This window comes from Heptranchias perlo, chromosome 40 (assembly GCF_035084215.1).
Source record: "Heptranchias perlo isolate sHepPer1 chromosome 40, sHepPer1.hap1, whole genome shotgun sequence".
In the NCBI taxonomy this organism is placed as follows: domain Eukaryota; kingdom Metazoa; phylum Chordata; class Chondrichthyes; order Hexanchiformes; family Hexanchidae; genus Heptranchias; species Heptranchias perlo.
Window position 1 is genome coordinate 1193344 of NC_090364.1, and position 16904 is coordinate 1210247.

Sequence of the window (16904 nt, forward strand, 5' to 3'; positions counted from 1 at the left end):
CCTCAGGAACCTAAAAGGACAGCTTCATACACCCAAGATCAAAGGGTCAAACACCAACTCCAATTGGAAGCCAGCATTGTTCATTATTGAACAGGCATGGGGGAGGGCCTCCGCGGACTGCAGGACATCACCAAAGTGGGAAAGAGTAGGGAAGGAAACAAGAGAAACAAAAAATGGTGATTAGTTAACACTGAGATTGGGGTTTAACAACTTGGGATGAAGGGAAGACAGAGGAAAGTGAGGAGTTCCATAATTTAGAGATTTTGCGATTGTATGAGTTAGAGAAGGGGACAGAGCATTGACACACAGTGGGGGTTTAGAGAGGAGGAAGAGTGTATAGGACAAGTTGTTTAGAGCTTGGAAATAAAAAGAAGAAAGTTCATAGAAGGACTGACGGTAGAATTGATAAAAAAGAGATAAGAAAAAGTACAAGAGGTCATAGGTTAGGGGTGAGAGTTGAAAGCTCCTTGCTGGTTACTGGCAGTCACCAGAGATATCACTGTTCTTTCATATTCTTTAATATTTATCATGTTGAACGTGATGAGTTTCTCCATGTACGTTTATAGCAACAGAAATTTAGGATTTAACAATTGCCCCCAAACCTCAGTCAATTTATTTACACTTTTACTGTTTGAAATCTTTTTCCAGCATCTCCTCGACTAAAGGTTCAAAACACGCTGCACAGGAACTGCGATTTTCCAGCTTTGAAGATTTCACCAAATCCGGCCTGCTCCAGCCCTCGGAGATTGCTCAAAGTGCGGAGTCACTTGAAATCGCAAAACTGTCTGAACCGGAGCGGCAAACGGATTCACAGAACGAAACGATGGAAAGGAAATTGGAGAAAGTGAGACGGGAGCTCTTGGCTCCCACCAATGGTCATAGGGAAGTCTCTTCTTTAACCATCTCCCTTGAGCGGCTGACCCCTGCTCCACAGAATGGCACAGCCCCTCCTCCCACTCCTACAAGTGGGGTGCAGAACAGAGCATTCAGATTTGACGGGGCTTCCAAGCCTGGGATTGAGGAGATGGCCCCACAAGGAAGGAATTCACTGTCTCACGTCGAGCAATGGGTTCGGTCCCAGAAAGAGAAAGTGTCTGACGGAGAGGAGGATGAGTAAGTAAACTACATTGCTCCTTGAATCCTGATCTATATCCTCCATCAGCAAGACTAGCGAGTAGCTGGGCTATATAAGCTGGAGGGCCCAAGATTCAGTCCCTGGTCTGTGCTGTTAGCTGATCTCAGCCATAGATCATACAAGGGAGGGGAGACTGAGGGGAATGGGAAGTTTCACAGCTTCTGGGAAAGATTGAGTTGGAACAGGAGAAAGTGTAATTGAGTCTTCATTTCAACACAGTGCAAGAGGGAGGAAGAGTGAGTAGGATGAGGGATTTGGAGTTTAGGAGGGACAAGGAAGAAAGTTCAGGGGAGCACTGACCAAAGTAATATCAATAAAATGCTGGTGAAAAGGGCTGAGACGAGCAGAGGTTGGAGGCTGCAGGTGACAGAGGGGTCACAGGTCACATAATGTAATGTGACATAACTCCCACTTCAAGAACTTCTCTGAGAAAAGTTTTTTTGCCGAGTTGAGGGGTCTCCTGATGGATGATTGAGAAGCTTTAAGAGGATGAGTGGTAGAAGGTTGGGCAGTTAGTTGGTGATTCCACACACTAACCAGGCAATGACTATCTCCAACAAGAGAGAGTCTAACCACCTCCCCTTGACATTCAACGGCATTACCATCGCCGAATCCCCCACCATCAACATCCTGGGGGTCACCATTGACCAGAAACTTAACTGGACCAGCCACATAAATACTGTGGCTACAAGAGCAGGTCAGAGGCTGGGTATTCTGCGCGAGTTACTCACCTCCTGACTCCCCAAAGCCTTTCCACCATCTATAAGGCACAAGTCAGGAGTGTGATGGAATACTCTCCACTTGCCTGGATGAGTGCAGCTCCAACAACACTCAAGAAGCTCGACATCCAGGACAAAGCAGCCGCTTGATTGGCACCCCATCCACCACCCTAAACATTCACTCCCTTCGCCACCGGCGCACTGTGGCTGCAGTGTGTACCATCTACCTAACAGCACTGGGGGAGAACCTTCACCACATGGACTGCAGCGGTTCAAGAAGGCGGCTCACCACCACCTTCTCAAGGGGCAATTAGGGATGGGCAATAAATGCCGGCCTCGCCAGCGACGCCCACATCCCATGAACGAATAAAAAAAACTAACCACAGACTGGGAAGGGGGGAAATTCTCAACAAGGTCCTTCACATTTTTAAAGACCACCTTTAAGAATCAGGAGTGTTGTCCTGATCTGTTTCTGGTTTCTGTTGGTAGCTGCCCGACCAGTGGTGTGTGACACTACAGGAGACAGTCTCACTCACTCACACGGTCTCTGTTCCTGCGTCTTGTGTTTATAAACAGTTCAGAAAGTATGTAGACCCTCCCCTTTAAATGGTGAGTGCTGATTGGACGGGCTGGCTGGGAGGAGTCGTGAGCTGAATTAGTGCCAGTAATAGTAATTTTTAACCTGGTTTGGCCGGGTGAGGTTAGAGAGCGGGGCAGCTGGAGATGACCATTAACCTGGGATAATAGTTGAACAATCACCAGTAACACTAACCATTAATCAGAGTGTCCCAGTGTACTGTTAATGGGGCACGGAGGATAAATATCCACAAACCACAGGAATTACAGCATCAAAACCCAGTGACATTCAGAAACAAATCAACCAGCCTGGGCATAGACTGTACCCCAACCAGCCTGGGCATAGCCTGTACCCCAATGATGCTGGGCATAGTATTTACCCCAATGATGCTGGGCATAGTATTTACCCCAACCAGACTGGAAGGACTGAGGGAGGAGCAAAGGAGGTTTGAGGGAGTCTGAGGAAAGATCTTATCATGAGTTCAAACCCACTGGTTCACTCGACCTGCTCTGGCCCACACCTGACCAACCCTCAGCATCCTCTGAGTTGGTCCCGCAGGCAGAGGGTCAACACCTGCACAGACTCCCCCTCACTGACCCTCCCTCACTGAACCCCCCCTCACTGACCCTCCCCTCACTGACCCTCCCTCACTGAACCCCCCCTCATTGACCCTCCCCTCACTGACCCTCCCTCACTGACCTCCCCTCATTGACCCTCCCCTCACTGACCCTCCCTCACTGACCCCCCCTCATTGACCCTCCCCTCACTGACCCCCCCTCACTGACCTCCCCCTCACTGACCCCCCCTCACTGACCTCCCCCTCACTGACCCTCCCCTCACTGACCCCCCCTCATTGACCCTCCCCTCACTGACCCCCCCTCACTGAACCCCCCCTCACTGACCCTCCCCTCACTGACTGAACCCCCCCTCACTGACCTCCCCCTCACTGACCTCCCCTCACTGACCTCCCCCCTCCTCTGCTCTGGTTAACTTGTCTCCACAATCACTGTGCAATATTAGATGGAGCAAGGACGAGCTGCTCAGAGAGACTGACATTGTTTCGAGTTAGTCTCAGCTCTCTGAATAACGGAGCAATTAAAACCTAAAAGACTTGTTGAGTTTACATTCCTGAATGTCACAAACAGTGACTTTATTCCAATGTATGAGCTGGAGCAGCTCAGAGTTAACCCTTGGGTGCGGGTTCCACAGTTCTGCCCCCCGAGTACTTTGCCCAAGTGCCCATTCGATATATGTGAACCGAGAGTGTACGGGATACAGACTGTTTGACCATGGGAGGCATCGCAACGGAGCTGCTTCTGACCACACAGGTACACCTCCCAGCAGGCATCACTGGTCAGTGATCGGGGCTGACGTTCTCCTTCACCTCCCTAGTTTGGGGCACTGACTAACTCTCTGACTAACATTAGCTAACATCAACATTTCCCACCCAACCCAGGGTGGGCCTGAGATTTGGAGCTCAGGGTCTCTTATAGTCAAACCACAAAGGGACCTGATTGGTGAAACAGCATCGTCCACTTTGGTCAACTTTCTAAAAATGGGTCTGTTTGTCCCCAAAGATCACAGAACAAAAGGAGCTCTCCCCAGTTCCTGCTCATTTGTTGTATTTTGTGACAGGCAATATCTTGTGAAGACCGGACCTGGCCACGTGTACGAGTGTCTGATCAATGGTTACCCAGTATCATCAGTCCACAGTCAACACTCCATCCCCATCAGTATCAACACAGCAAACAGACAGCGACAAGACCACAGCTACGACCTCAACATGTCAACTGAACGACAGGAGGAGAGAGTGAACGAGGACTGGTCGTGGGAGAAGAGATTGAGACACGAAGCTCCCTCTCCAGTCACGGTCTATCAGACCAGATTCCTCCCGCCTGGGACTCCAGATCTCATCAGCTCAAGACCCATTCACTCATTGTGCTCAAATTCTCTGCCTATCACATCAGAGACTCCACGGTACCAAGTTCTGCAAAGGGCACACACTCCTGATGACCGCTACGTGATCCTATTGGAGAGACAGCACCAGCACCATTTCATTGGAACTCCATCTGAGAGAGTCTCCCAGAGATCACTGGACAGGTCAAGCACCCCAATCACCCAGCATTCCCCAGTGTCATCAAAAACCATCGCTCCATTCTCAAGGTCTTCACAAAGGGCCCAGACTCCTCCAGAGAGATCAGAAGCCAGCTCTTGTGAGGAGATCTATCACACAGCTTCACCCCACCAGACCAGCCAGTCTCTGATGAGGCCTCACACCCCAGTTGGGAGAATTGACATCCTCCCGTCTGAACAAACATCTCTGGCGACAGGAAGCAGCTTCCTGCAGATTCCTCGGCCAGCTGCAGAAGCACACGGTTTGTCAGCGAGTGTCCCTGTGCTACCTATGGATGAACCACCCGGCCAGTACTATGTCACTACATCATCTGCGAGGGCTCGAGGGCAAACACTTAACAGGCCTCGTTCAAGGCCACAAACTCCATCCAATCGGCTTGATGTGCTTCCTTCTGAGGAAAGTTACAGTTTTCCGATGGGGAAATCTCACGTTCTATTCAGATCGCAGCAAAGATCCCCAGGACCATTTGAGAGATTGACTGTGGTACCTTTGGACGAAAGGGAGATTGAGGGCTTGAGAGGCACATTACCGGGCAGGCCTCATGGGACAAGTCCCAGGCTGCATTACAGACCTCATACCCCGGTGGACAGAGTGAGTGTGCTGCCTTGTCAGGACCGACACACAGAGCTGTCTCTTGCAAGATACAGGGGGCCGGGCATGAGGGTAATGTATAAAATGATGAATAATCCTTAATGAATTTGGAAGATGTTTAGCCTATTGTCTTAACTCATCATTAATGAGAAGAATAAACTCTCCCCCTCTCTCTCTCTGTCACTCTGTCTCTCTCTCTCTCTCTCTCTGTCTCTCTCTGTCACTCTCTCTCTCTGTCTCTGTCTCTCTCTGTCACTCTCTCTCTCTGTCTCCGTCTCTCTCTCTCTCTCTCTGTCTCCGTCTCTCTCTCTCTCTCTCTGTCTCTCTCTCTCTCTGTCACTCTCTATCTCTCTCTCTCTCTGTCTGTCTCTCTCTCTCTGTCACTCTCTGTCCCTCTCTCTCTCTGTCTGTCTCTCTCTCTCTGTCACTCTCTCTGTCACTCTCTCTGTCTCTCTCTGTCACTCTCTCTGTCACTCTCTCTGTCACTCTCTCTGTCACTCTCTGTCTCTCTCTCTCTTTCTCTCTATGATTTTAAGCACCCTCTGATCTACCAAAGTAGGATGTTTCCCACCTCCGCCATCTTATATCTCACGAATGGGCAGCAATCTGAGATTATCTGGGAAAATGGTGAGTTCAAAGGATTCATTTTTTAAATGTGTGCTCATCGAGGTGGGAATTGTTCTGATTGAGTGGGAGGGAGAGGCTGGTGTTTGATATCAGCACACAGTGCCGCGGAGTTTGTATTTATTCAACTAACAGATAAATGGGAACAGTATAAACACAGGCTGGGCCCAGGGACAGTATAAACACAGGCTGGGCCCAGGGACAGTATAAACACAGGCTGGGCCCAGGGACAGTATAAACACAGGCTGGGCCCAGGGACAGTATAAACACAGGCCGGTGTGTACACGATTGGTCGCAGTGTGCAGTACAGACAATCCAATAGAATTGCAGCCTTTTCCTGCATTAATCCATCTGTAAAGCCAATAAATTGTGAAAAGACTGGACATTGATGGACCAGAGTTAGGGCTGGACAAACTGACCAATGGTCCCCGATCCCATGGGGACGGGGGAGGTGATAGGTCACTGAATGACGTCCCAAGGTGCTTCACAGGAGAGTAAATCAGACAAAATTTGACACCGAGCCACATAAGGAGATATTCGGACAGGAGACCAAAAGCTTGGTCAAAGAGGGAGGTTTTAAGGAGCGTTTTAAAGGAGGAGAGAGAGAGGCGGAAAGGTTTAGGGAGGGAATTCCAGAGCTCAGGGCCGAGGCAGCTGAAGGCACGGCCGCCAATGGTGGAGCGATGGGAATCGGGGATGTGCAAGAGGCCAGAGTTGGAGGAGCGCAGAGATCTCGGAGGGTTGTGGGGGCTGGAGGAGGAAATAAACTGCAAAATACTGCGGATTCTGGAAATCTGAAACAAAAACAGAAATTCTGGAATCACTCAGCAGGTGGGGCAGCGTCTGTGGGGAGAACGGACAGTCAAGACTTTCAGATCCTCCTCTTCATCAGAGGTGGGAGTGAGGGATGAACAAGCTGCTCTCCAGGAAGAACAGTTTCTCCGCCTCTGGTCGGCAGGGTGCGGGCAGCTCCCGCCTCCGCCTCTCTCCCCAGGGTTTCTGGTTACAGGGCAGGGCCTGGCAGCAGGTTTTTGTGCCCTCACCTGGCTGGAGAATGGGCACAGGTGAGGTGGGAGTGGGCGTTCCCAGAACAGGAGGGTGACCCAGGACTGGGAGTGAGACGGTGACACCGCGCTGGTGAGGACTCGCACGGAACGCACTCACTGAAGACCAGGCAGTCTCGTTAATTAAGGGGCAATTAGCCTGAAGAAAGAATATTAAAGGCTAAGGGAGGAGCTGGGTAATGAGGTCTGATCTCCAGCGTGGAGCACCAGGTACCACGGACGATGGGACAATCCACCCCTTCTGTCCTGAGACTTCAGTTATTCAGCACAAATCTCGAAAACTCCTCACTCGCTCTGAGAGTAGATCAGGTTCAGTCAATACCCTACACAGTCTGTCAATACAACTCCCCCCACACGCTCCGCACCCAAATCAAACTCAGGGGCCTGAGGTGAACAGAGTGTTTTCTGACCTCTCACTAGAGAGAGATTCCATCTGCACTGGATTCAAACACAGGTCACAGGACCAAGCCAAGCATCCCGTCCCCTCCAGGACTGGAACTCATGGCCCCAACTCTGGGCCTCGGAGGTGAGCAGCAATCGTCCAACCCCCAGGATCTGTCAGATATCCAATATCCCACTGCTTGGATTCAAAATGTTTTGCATTTATTAATTTAAGAAGCCTAATTAAAGGATTGGAGGGTCAGGATAATGCAGCACGAGAAAGAGCCAGGAATGTGAGATAAATGCAGAGTAATCTCATATGTTTCTGTTTCACACTCCTCCACTGATCTCATCTGATGTAGTTTTTGGGGATTTTTCTCTAACTCTCTCCCTTTTCCTTTACAGGGAACCAGTTCCAGTTATACTCAGCTCCCTCCCCTTCCACCCACCTCAGCCCGACCCAGCCCTAATCCTCTGCTTCCATCTGTCAGGAGACTTTCAATTGCTGCTTCGGTAAATATAATCACAGCGCCTTCTCCAAACAACAGGAGAGACTGAGTGAGAGAGAGTGAGAGAGAGAGAGAGTGTGAGAGAGAGAGAGAGAGAGAGAGAGAGTGTGAGAGAGCAAGAGAGTGAGAGAGAGTGAGAGAGCAAGAGAGTGAGAGAGAGTGAGAGAGAGTGAGAGAGAGAGAGAGAGAGTGAGAGAGCAAGAGAGTGAGAGAGAGTGAGAGAGCAAGAGAGAGAGAGAGAGAGTGAGAGAGCAAGAGAGTGAGAGAGCAAGAGAGTGAGAGAGCAAGAGAGTGAGAGAGCAAGAGAGTGAGAGAGCAAGAGAGTGAGAGAGCAAGAGAGTGAGAGAGCAAGAGAGTGAGAGAGCAAGAGAGTGAGAGAGCAAGAGAGTGAGAGAGCGAGAGTGTGAGAGAGCAAGAGTGTGAGAGAGAGAGAGTGTGAGAGAGCAAGAGAGAGAGTGTGAGAGAGCAAGAGAGAGAGTGTGAGAGAGCAAGAGAGAGAGAGTGAGAGAGCAAGAGAGTGAGAGTGAGAGCAAGAGTGAGAGAGAGATGTGTAGGGTACAGTGTGTAGGGTACAGTGTGTAGGGTACAGTGTGTAGAGTACAGTTTGTAGGTACAATTTGTAGGTACAGTTTGTAGGTACAGTGTGTAGGTACAGTTTGTAGGTACAGTGTGTAGGGTACAGTGTGTAGGGTACAGTGTGTGGGTACAGTGTGTGGGTACAGTGTGTAGGTACAGTGTGTAGGGTACAGTGTGTAGGTACAGTGTGTAGGTACAATGTGTAGGGTACAGTGTGTAGGTACAGTGTGTAGGGTACAGTGTGTAGGTACAATTTGTAGGTACAGTTTGTAGGTACAGTGTGTAGGTACAGTGTGTAGGGTACAGTTTGTAGGTACAATTTGTAGGTACAGTTTGTAGGTACAGTGTGTAGGGTACAGTGTGTAGGTACAATGTGTAGGGTACAGTGTGTAGGGTACAGTGTGTAGGGTACAGTGTGTAGGTACAATTTGTAGGTACAGTTTGTAGGTACAGTGTGTAGGTACAGTGTGTAGGGTACAGTTTGTAGGTACAATTTGTAGGTACAGTTTGTAGGTACAGTGTGTCGGGTACAGTGTGTAGGGTACAGTGTGTAGGTACAGTGTGTAGGGTACAGTGTGTAGGGTACAGTGTGTAGGGTACAATGTGTAGGGTACAGTGTGTAGGTACAGTGTGTAGGGTACATTGTGTAGGGTACAGTGTGTAGGGTACAGTGTGTAGGGTACAGTGTGTAGGTACAATGTGTAGGGTACAGTGTGTAGGTACAGTGTGTAGGGTACAGTGTGTAGGGTACAGTGTGTTGGGTACAGTGTGTAGGGTACAGTGTGTAGGGTACAGTGTGTAGGGTACAGTGTGTCGGGTACAGTGTGTAGAGTACAATGTGTAGAGTACAGCGTGTCGGGTACAGTGTGTAGGGTACAGTGTGTCGGGTACAGTGTGTAGGGTACAGTGTGTAGGGTACAGTGTGTCGGGTACAGTGTGTAGGGTACAGTGTGTAGGTACAGTGTGTAGGGTACAGTGTGTCGGGTACAGTGTGTAGGGTACAGTGTGTAGGTACAGTGTGTAGGGTACAGTGTGTAGGTACAGTGTGTAGGGTACAGTGTGTAGGTACAGTGTGTAGGTACAATGTGTAGGGTACAGTGTGTCGGGTACAGCGTGTAGGGTACAGTGTGTCGGGTACAGTGTGTAGGGTACAGTGTGTCGGGTACAGTGTGTAGGGTACAGTGTGTCGGGTACAGTGTGTAGGGTACAGTGTGTAGGGTACAGTGTGTCGGGTACAGCGTGTAGGGTACAGTGTGTAGGGTACAGTGTGTCGGGTACAGTGTGTAGGGTACAGTGTGTAGGGTACAGTGTGTAGGGTACAGTGTGTAGGTACAGTGTGTAGGGTACAGTGTGTAGGTACAGTGTGTAGGGTACAGTGTGTAGGTACAATGTGTAGGGTACAGTGTGTAGGTACAATGTGTAGGGTACAGTGTGTAGGTACAGTGTGTAGGGTACAGTGTGTAGGGTACAGTGTGTAGGGTACAGTGTGTAGGTACAGTGTGTAGTGTACAGTGTGTAGTGTACAGTGTGTAGGGTACAGTGTGTAGGGTACAGTGTGTAGGGTACAGTGTGTAGGGTACAGTGTGTAGGGTACAGTGTGTAGTGTACAGTGTGTAGGGTACAGTGTGTAGGGTACAGTGCGTAGGTACAGTGTGTAGGGTACAGTGTGTAGGTACAGTGTGTAGGTACAATGTGTAGGGTACAGTGTGTAGTGTACAGTGTGTAGGGTACAGTGTGTAGGTACAGTGTGTAGGGTACAGTGTGTAGGTACAATGTGTAGGGTACAGTGTGTAGGGTACAGTGTGTAGGGTACAGTGTGTAGGTACAATGTGTAGGGTACAGTGTGTAGGTACAATGTGTAGGGTACAGTGTGTAGGGTACATTGTGTAGGTACAATGTGTAGGGTACAGTGTGTAGGGTACAGTGTGTAGGGTACAGTGTGTAGGTACAATGTGTAGGTACAATGTGTAGGGTACAGTGTGTAGGGTACAGTGTGTAGGGTACAGTGTGTAGGTACAATGTGTAGGTACAATGTGTAGGGTACAGTGTGTAGGGTACAGTGTGTAGGGTACAGTGTGTAGGGTACAGTGTGTAGGTACAATGTGTAGGGTACAGTGTGTAGGGTACAGTGTGTAGGTACAATGTGTAGGGTACAGTGTGTAGGTACAATGTGTAGGGTACAGTGTGTAGGGTACAGTGTGTAGGGTACAGTGTGTAGGTACAATGTGTAGGGTACAGTGTGTAGGGTACAGTGTGTAGGTACAATGTGTAGGGTACAGTGTGTAGGTACAATGTGTAGGGTACAGTGTGTAGGGTACAGTGTGTAGGGTACAGTGTGTAGGTACAATGTGTAGGGTACAGTGTGTAGGTACAATGTGTAGGGTACAGTGTGTAGGGTACAGTGTGTAGGGTACAGTGTGTAGGGTACAGTGTGTAGGTACAATGTGTAGGGTACAGTGTGTAGGTACAATGTGTAGGGTACAGTGTGTAGGGTACAGTGTGTAGGTACAATGTGTAGGGTACAGTGTGTAGGGTACAGTGTGTAGGTACAATGTGTAGGGTACAGTGTGTAGGTACAATGTGTAGGGTACAGTGTGTAGGGTACAGTGTGTAGGGTACAGTGTGTAGGGTACAGTGTGTAGGGTACAGTGTGTAGGGTACAGTGTGTAGGTACAATGTGTAGGGTACAGTGTGTAGGGTACAGTGTGTAGGGTACAGTGTGTAGGGTACAATGTGTAGGGTACAGTGTGTAGGGTACAGTGTGTAGGGTACAGTGTGTAGGTACAATGTGTAGGGTACAGTGTGTAGGGTACAGTGTGTAGGTACAATGTGTAGGGTACAGTGTGTAGGTACAATGTGTAGGGTACAGTGTGTAGGGTACAGTGTGTAGGGTACAGTGTGTAGGGTACAGTGTGTAGGTACAATGTGTAGGGTACAGTGTGTAGGTACAGTGTGTAGGGTACAGTGTGTTGGGTACAGTGTGTAGGGTACAGTGTGTAGGGTACAGTGTGTAGGGTACAGTGTGTAGGTACAATGTGTAGGGTACAGTGTGTAGGGTACAGTGTGTAGGTACAATGTGTAGGGTACAGTGTGTAGGTACAATGTGTAGGGTACAGTGTGTAGGGTACAGTGTGTAGGGTACAGTGTGTAGGTACAATGTGTAGGGTACAGTGTGTAGGGTACAGTGTGTAGGTACAATGTGTAGGGTACAGTGTGTAGGTACAATGTGTAGGGTACAGTGTGTAGGGTACAGTGTGTAGGGTACAGTGTGTAGGTACAATGTGTAGGGTACAGTGTGTAGGTACAATGTGTAGGGTACAGTGTGTAGGGTACAGTGTGTAGGGTACAGTGTGTAGGGTACAGTGTGTAGGTACAATGTGTAGGGTACAGTGTGTAGGTACAATGTGTAGGGTACAGTGTGTAGGGTACAGTGTGTAGGTACAATGTGTAGGGTACAGTGTGTAGGTACAATGTGTAGGGTACAGTGTGTAGGGTACAGTGTGTAGGTACAATGTGTAGGGTACAGTGTGTAGGTACAATGTGTAGGGTACAGTGTGTAGGGTACAGTGTGTAGGGTACAGTGTGTAGGGTACAGTGTGTAGGTACAATGTGTAGGGTACAGTGTGTAGGGTACAGTGTGTAGGGTACAGTGTGTAGGGTACAATGTGTAGGGTACAGTGTGTAGGGTACAGTGTGTAGGGTACAGTGTGTAGGTACAATGTGTAGGGTACAGTGTGTAGGGTACAGTGTGTAGGTACAATGTGTAGGGTACAGTGTGTAGGTACAATGTGTAGGGTACAGTGTGTAGGGTACAGTGTGTAGGGTACAGTGTGTAGGGTACAGTGTGTAGGTACAATGTGTAGGGTACAGTGTGTAGGTACAGTGTGTAGGGTACAGTGTGTTGGGTACAGTGTGTAGGGTACAGTGTGTAGGGTACAGTGTGTAGGGTACAGTGTGTAGGGTACAGTGTGTAGGTACAATGTGTAGGGTACAGTGTGTAGGGTACAGTGTGTAGGGTACAGTGTGTAGGTACAATGTGTAGGGTACAGTGTGTAGGGTACAGTGTGTAGGGTACAGTGTGTAGGGTACAGTGTGTAGGGTACAGTGTGTAGGGTACAGTGTGTAGGGTACAGTGTGTCGAGTACAATGTGTAGGGTACAGTGTGTCGGGTACAGTGTGTCGGGTACAGTGTGTCGGGTACAGTGTGTAGGGTACAGTGTGTCGGGTACAGTGTGTAGGGTACAGTGTGTAGGGTACAGTGTGTCGAGTACAATGTGTAGGGTACAGCGTGTCGGGTACGGGGTTTGGGGTACGGGGTGTGGGGTACGGGGTACGGGGTGTGGGGTGTTTGGGGTTCAGGGTTTGGGGTACGGGGTTTGGGGTACGGGGTGTTTGGGGTTCGGGGTTTGGGGTACGGGGTTTGGGGTACGGGGTGTTTGGGGTACGGGGTGTTTGGGGTTCGGGGTTTGGGGTACGGGGTTTGGGGTACGGGGTTTGGGGTTTGGGGTACGGGGTTTGGGGTACGGGGTTTGGGGTACGGGGTTTGGGGTACGGGGTTTGGGGTACGGGGTGTTTGGGGTTCAGGGTTTGGGGTACGGGGTTTGGGGTACGGGGTTTGGGGTACGGGGTGTTTGGGGTTCAGGGTTTGGGGTACGGGGTTTGGGGTACGGGGTTTGGGGTACGGGGTTTGGGGTACGGGGTGTTTGGGGTACGGGGTTTGGGGTACGGGGTTTGGGGTACGGGGTGTTTGGGGTACGGGGTTTGGGGTACGGGGTTTGGGGTACGGGGTGTTTGAGGTTCGTGGTTTGGGGTACGGGGTTTGGGGTACGGGGTTTGGGGTACGGGGTGTTTGGGGTACGGGGTGTTTGGGGTTCGGGGTTTGGGGTACGGGGTTTGGGGTACGGGGTTTGGGGTTTGGGGTACGGGGTTTGGGGTACGGGGTTTGGGGTACGGGGTTTGGGGTACGGGGTTTGGGGTACGGGGTGTTTGGGGTTCAGGGTTTGGGGTACGGGGTTTGGGGTACGGGGTTTGGGGTACGGGGTTTGGGGTACGGGGTGTTTGGGGTTCAGGGTTTGGGGTACGGGGTTTGGGGTACGGGGTTTGGGGTACGGGGTGTTTGGGGTTCAGGGTTTGGGGTACGGGGTTTGGGGTACGGGGTTTGGGGTACGGGGTTTGGGGTACGGGGTGTTTGGGGTACGGGGTGTTTGGGGTACGGGGTGTTTGGGGTTCAGGGTTTGGGGTACGGGGTGTTTGGGGTACGGGGTGTGGGGTACGGTGTTTGGGGTACGGGGTGTGGGGTACGGGCTGTTCCCGGTTTGAGGTGAACAATGTCACACATGAGGGAAGGTCACTGCTTGAAGCTGACATTAATTCCCTTTTGCAGGCGTGTGGTGTGGGGATGTGTCGGGGCTCGTCCTGCACAGCTCGTCCTGTCAGAATGGCTGAAAGCGAAGTTGATGTAAGTTTTGTTTTTACCTGTTTTTGGATTATCTTTTACTCCTCCTTTAAAAAAATTTCCCTCAACAACACAAAAGAGGAAACGAACATATTTCAAGAACTATTCTTAGATTCACACTCCCGGGGTCAGGTACAGGGTTAGATACAGAGTAAAGCTCCCTCTACACTGTCCCATCAAACACTCCCAGGGCAGGTACAGGGTTAGATACAGAGTAAAGCTCCCTCTACACTGTCCCATCGAGCGGGAGGAGGTATTGGCAGTTTTAGCAGGCCTAAAAATGGATAAATCCCCAGGCCCGGACGAAATGTATCCCAGGCTACTGTGTGAGGCAAAGGAGGAGATTGCGGGGGCTCTGACACATATATTCAGAACCTCTCTGGCCACAGGGGATGTGCCAGAGGACTGGAGAACCGCTAATGTAATACCATTATTCAAGAAGGGGAGTAGGGAAAAACCGGGGAACTACAGGCCAGTGAGCCTAACATCAGTGGTAGGAAAATTATTGGAAAAAATTCTGAAGGACAAAATTAGTCTCCACTTGGAGAAGCAAGGATTAATCAGGGATAGTCAACATGGCTTTGTCAAGGGAAGATCATGTCTGACTAATTTGATTGAATTTTTTGAGGGGGTGACTAGGCGTGTGGATGAGGGTAACGCAGTGGATGTGGTATACATGGATTTCAGTAAGGCCTTCGATAAAGTCCCCCACAGGAGACTGGTCAAGAAGGTACGAGCCCATGGAATCCAGGGTGCCTTGGCACTTTGGATACAAAACTGGCTTAGTGGCAGAAGGCAGAGGGTGATGGCCGAAGGTTGTTTTTGTGACTGGAAGCCTGTGGCCAGTGGGGTACCACAGGGATCGGTGCTGGGTCCCTTGCTGTTTGTGGTCTACATTAATGACTTGGATATGAATGTAAAAGGTATGATCAGTAAGTTCGCTGATGATACAAAGATTGGTAGGGTGGTAAATAGCGAGGAGGATAGCCTCAGTCTGCAGGACGATATAGATGGGTTGGTCAGATGGGCGGAACAGTGGCAAATGGAATTTAACCCGGAAAAGTGCGAGGTGATGCACTTTGGAGGGACTAACAAGGCAAGGGAATACACAATGAATGGGAGGACCCTAGGCAAGACAGAGGGTCAGAGGGATCTTGGTGTGCAAGTTCACAGATCCCTGAAGGCGGCGGAACAGGTAGATAAGGTGGTAAAGAAGGCATATGGGATACTTGCCTTTATTAGCCGAGGCATAGAATATAAGAGCAAGGAGGTTATGATGGAGCTGTATAAAACACTGGTTAGGCCACAGCTGGAGTACTGTGTGCAGTTCTGGTCGCCACACTACAGGAAGGATGTGATCACTTTGGAGAGGGTGCAGAGGAGATTCACCAGGATGTTACCAGGGCTGGAGCGCTTCAGCTATGAAGAGAGACTGGGAAGATTGGGTTTGTTTTCCTTGGAGCAGAGGAGGCTGAGGGGGGACATGATTGAGGTGTACAAAATTATGAGGGGCACAGATAGGATGGATACTAAGGAGCTTTTTCCCTTCGTTGAGGGTTCTATAACAAGGGGACATAGATTCAAGGTAAAAGGCGGGAGGTTTAGAGGGGATTTGAGAAAGAACTTTTTCACCCAGAGGGTGGTTGGAGTCTGGAACTCACTGCCTGAAAGGGTTGTGGAGGCAGGAACCCTCACAACATTCAAGAAGCATTTGGATGAGCACTTGAAATGCCATAGCATACAAGGCTACGGACCAAGTGCTGGAATATGGGATTAGAGTAGACAGGGCTGATGGCCGGCGCGGACACGATGGGCCGAAGGGCCTCTATCCGTGCTGTATAACTCTATGACTCTATAACTCTAAACACTCCCAGGGCAGGTACAGCACGGGTTGGATGGAGGGAGTTTATGTTGTTCTCCCTGTGATGTTTGTATCTGATGTTGTTCCTCACTCTGGGACTTTAGGTGCTGCTGACCAGACTGTGTGGGCAGGACAGAGCCCTCCAGGGACTGGTGGCTGAAGCAAGTCAGCTTAAAGCAGAGAAGGTATGTGAGCAAAACACACCTCAGTGTCACTGGGCAGGCGGCAGAGTGACCCTCCCCCTTCCCTGCCCCTCCCCCTCCCCCTCCCACTCCCCCTTCCCTCCCACTCCCCCTCCCCCTTCCCTCCCACTCCCCCTCCCCCTTCCCTCCCACTCCCCCTCCCCCTTCCCTCCCACTCCCCCTCCCACTCCCCCTCCCCCTCCCCCTCCCCCTTCCCTCCCCCTCCCCCCTAAGACTGACTCGTTGCTGGAAGTGGAGATTGGGGCCAATCAGCTCCTACAGTCTGTTTCAATGTTGGTGTCAATGTGATGACCTGATAAAGTGTGAGAATATTCCCAATGGACCTTCCTGTGTTCCCTTCTCTAGGATAAACTGGAGGGTGTTTTGGAAGTGACGCGCTGCCAGACGCTGGATTTTGGGGGACAGCAGAACATTGTGGAGAAGTTAACGTATCAGCAGAGGATCCTGCAGGAGGATTTGATCCAAACCCGGGCCAAGCTCTGTGACCTGTCGACGGTAACTGGCAACACTCCACTGCTCAGAGATTTCACACTGTGCCTTTTGAGTTTTGAAAGGGAGAACGATGGGGAAATGGACCAGATTCTCACTCTGTGCCCCCATGTCAGCTTGGCTTAGCCGGCTGCTCACCCACCTTGGAGCCGGAGGGTGATGCCCCACTGCAGGGCTCAGGCCCTGTCCTCAAATCAGATGTTAAACCAAGGTCCCGCTCGCCTGGTCGGGCGAATGTTACAGAACTCAGAAACCTGTGTCATTGCTCCCTCCGTGATTCAGCGATGACCTTCCACTGTTCAATGTCCCGGTAAATGCAGGAAGCAGAGGGAACCGGGTCACACTGGGCTTCAGTTTGCTGCAGTTTTCCTCGAGGTGGCAGAATAGACGTGTTTGAGGCCGGCACTTGGGCCTTGAACTGTCCGGCCGATTTACTCAGCACTAAAGAGGGGAATGAGCTGTTCATGATACAGGCAGAAGACTTAGAGGGATTACAACCCTTTACTATTCTCCTCAACATGACAGGGAGAAAGTCAGCCTTGGAAATACAAGGCTGGATCAACAGGCATCAGTAAACATGGGCCTA

General features: G+C 50.4%; 1 protein-coding gene across 1 annotated transcript in view; it reads left to right on the forward strand.

The window, feature by feature from the left end:
• The window catches only part of LOC137305461 (pleckstrin homology domain-containing family A member 7-like), a 58532-nt gene that overhangs the window by 19647 nt on the left and 21981 nt on the right, over positions 1–16904 (forward strand). Inside the window, 8 exon segments of the mRNA XM_067974299.1 lie at positions 649–1113; positions 4067–5228; positions 5693–5716; positions 5718–5783; positions 7631–7738; positions 13694–13768; positions 15731–15811; positions 16175–16324. Of these exon segments, the coding sequence (XP_067830400.1) occupies positions 649–1113; positions 4067–5228; positions 5693–5716; positions 5718–5783; positions 7631–7738; positions 13694–13768; positions 15731–15811; positions 16175–16324 (2131 nt within the window).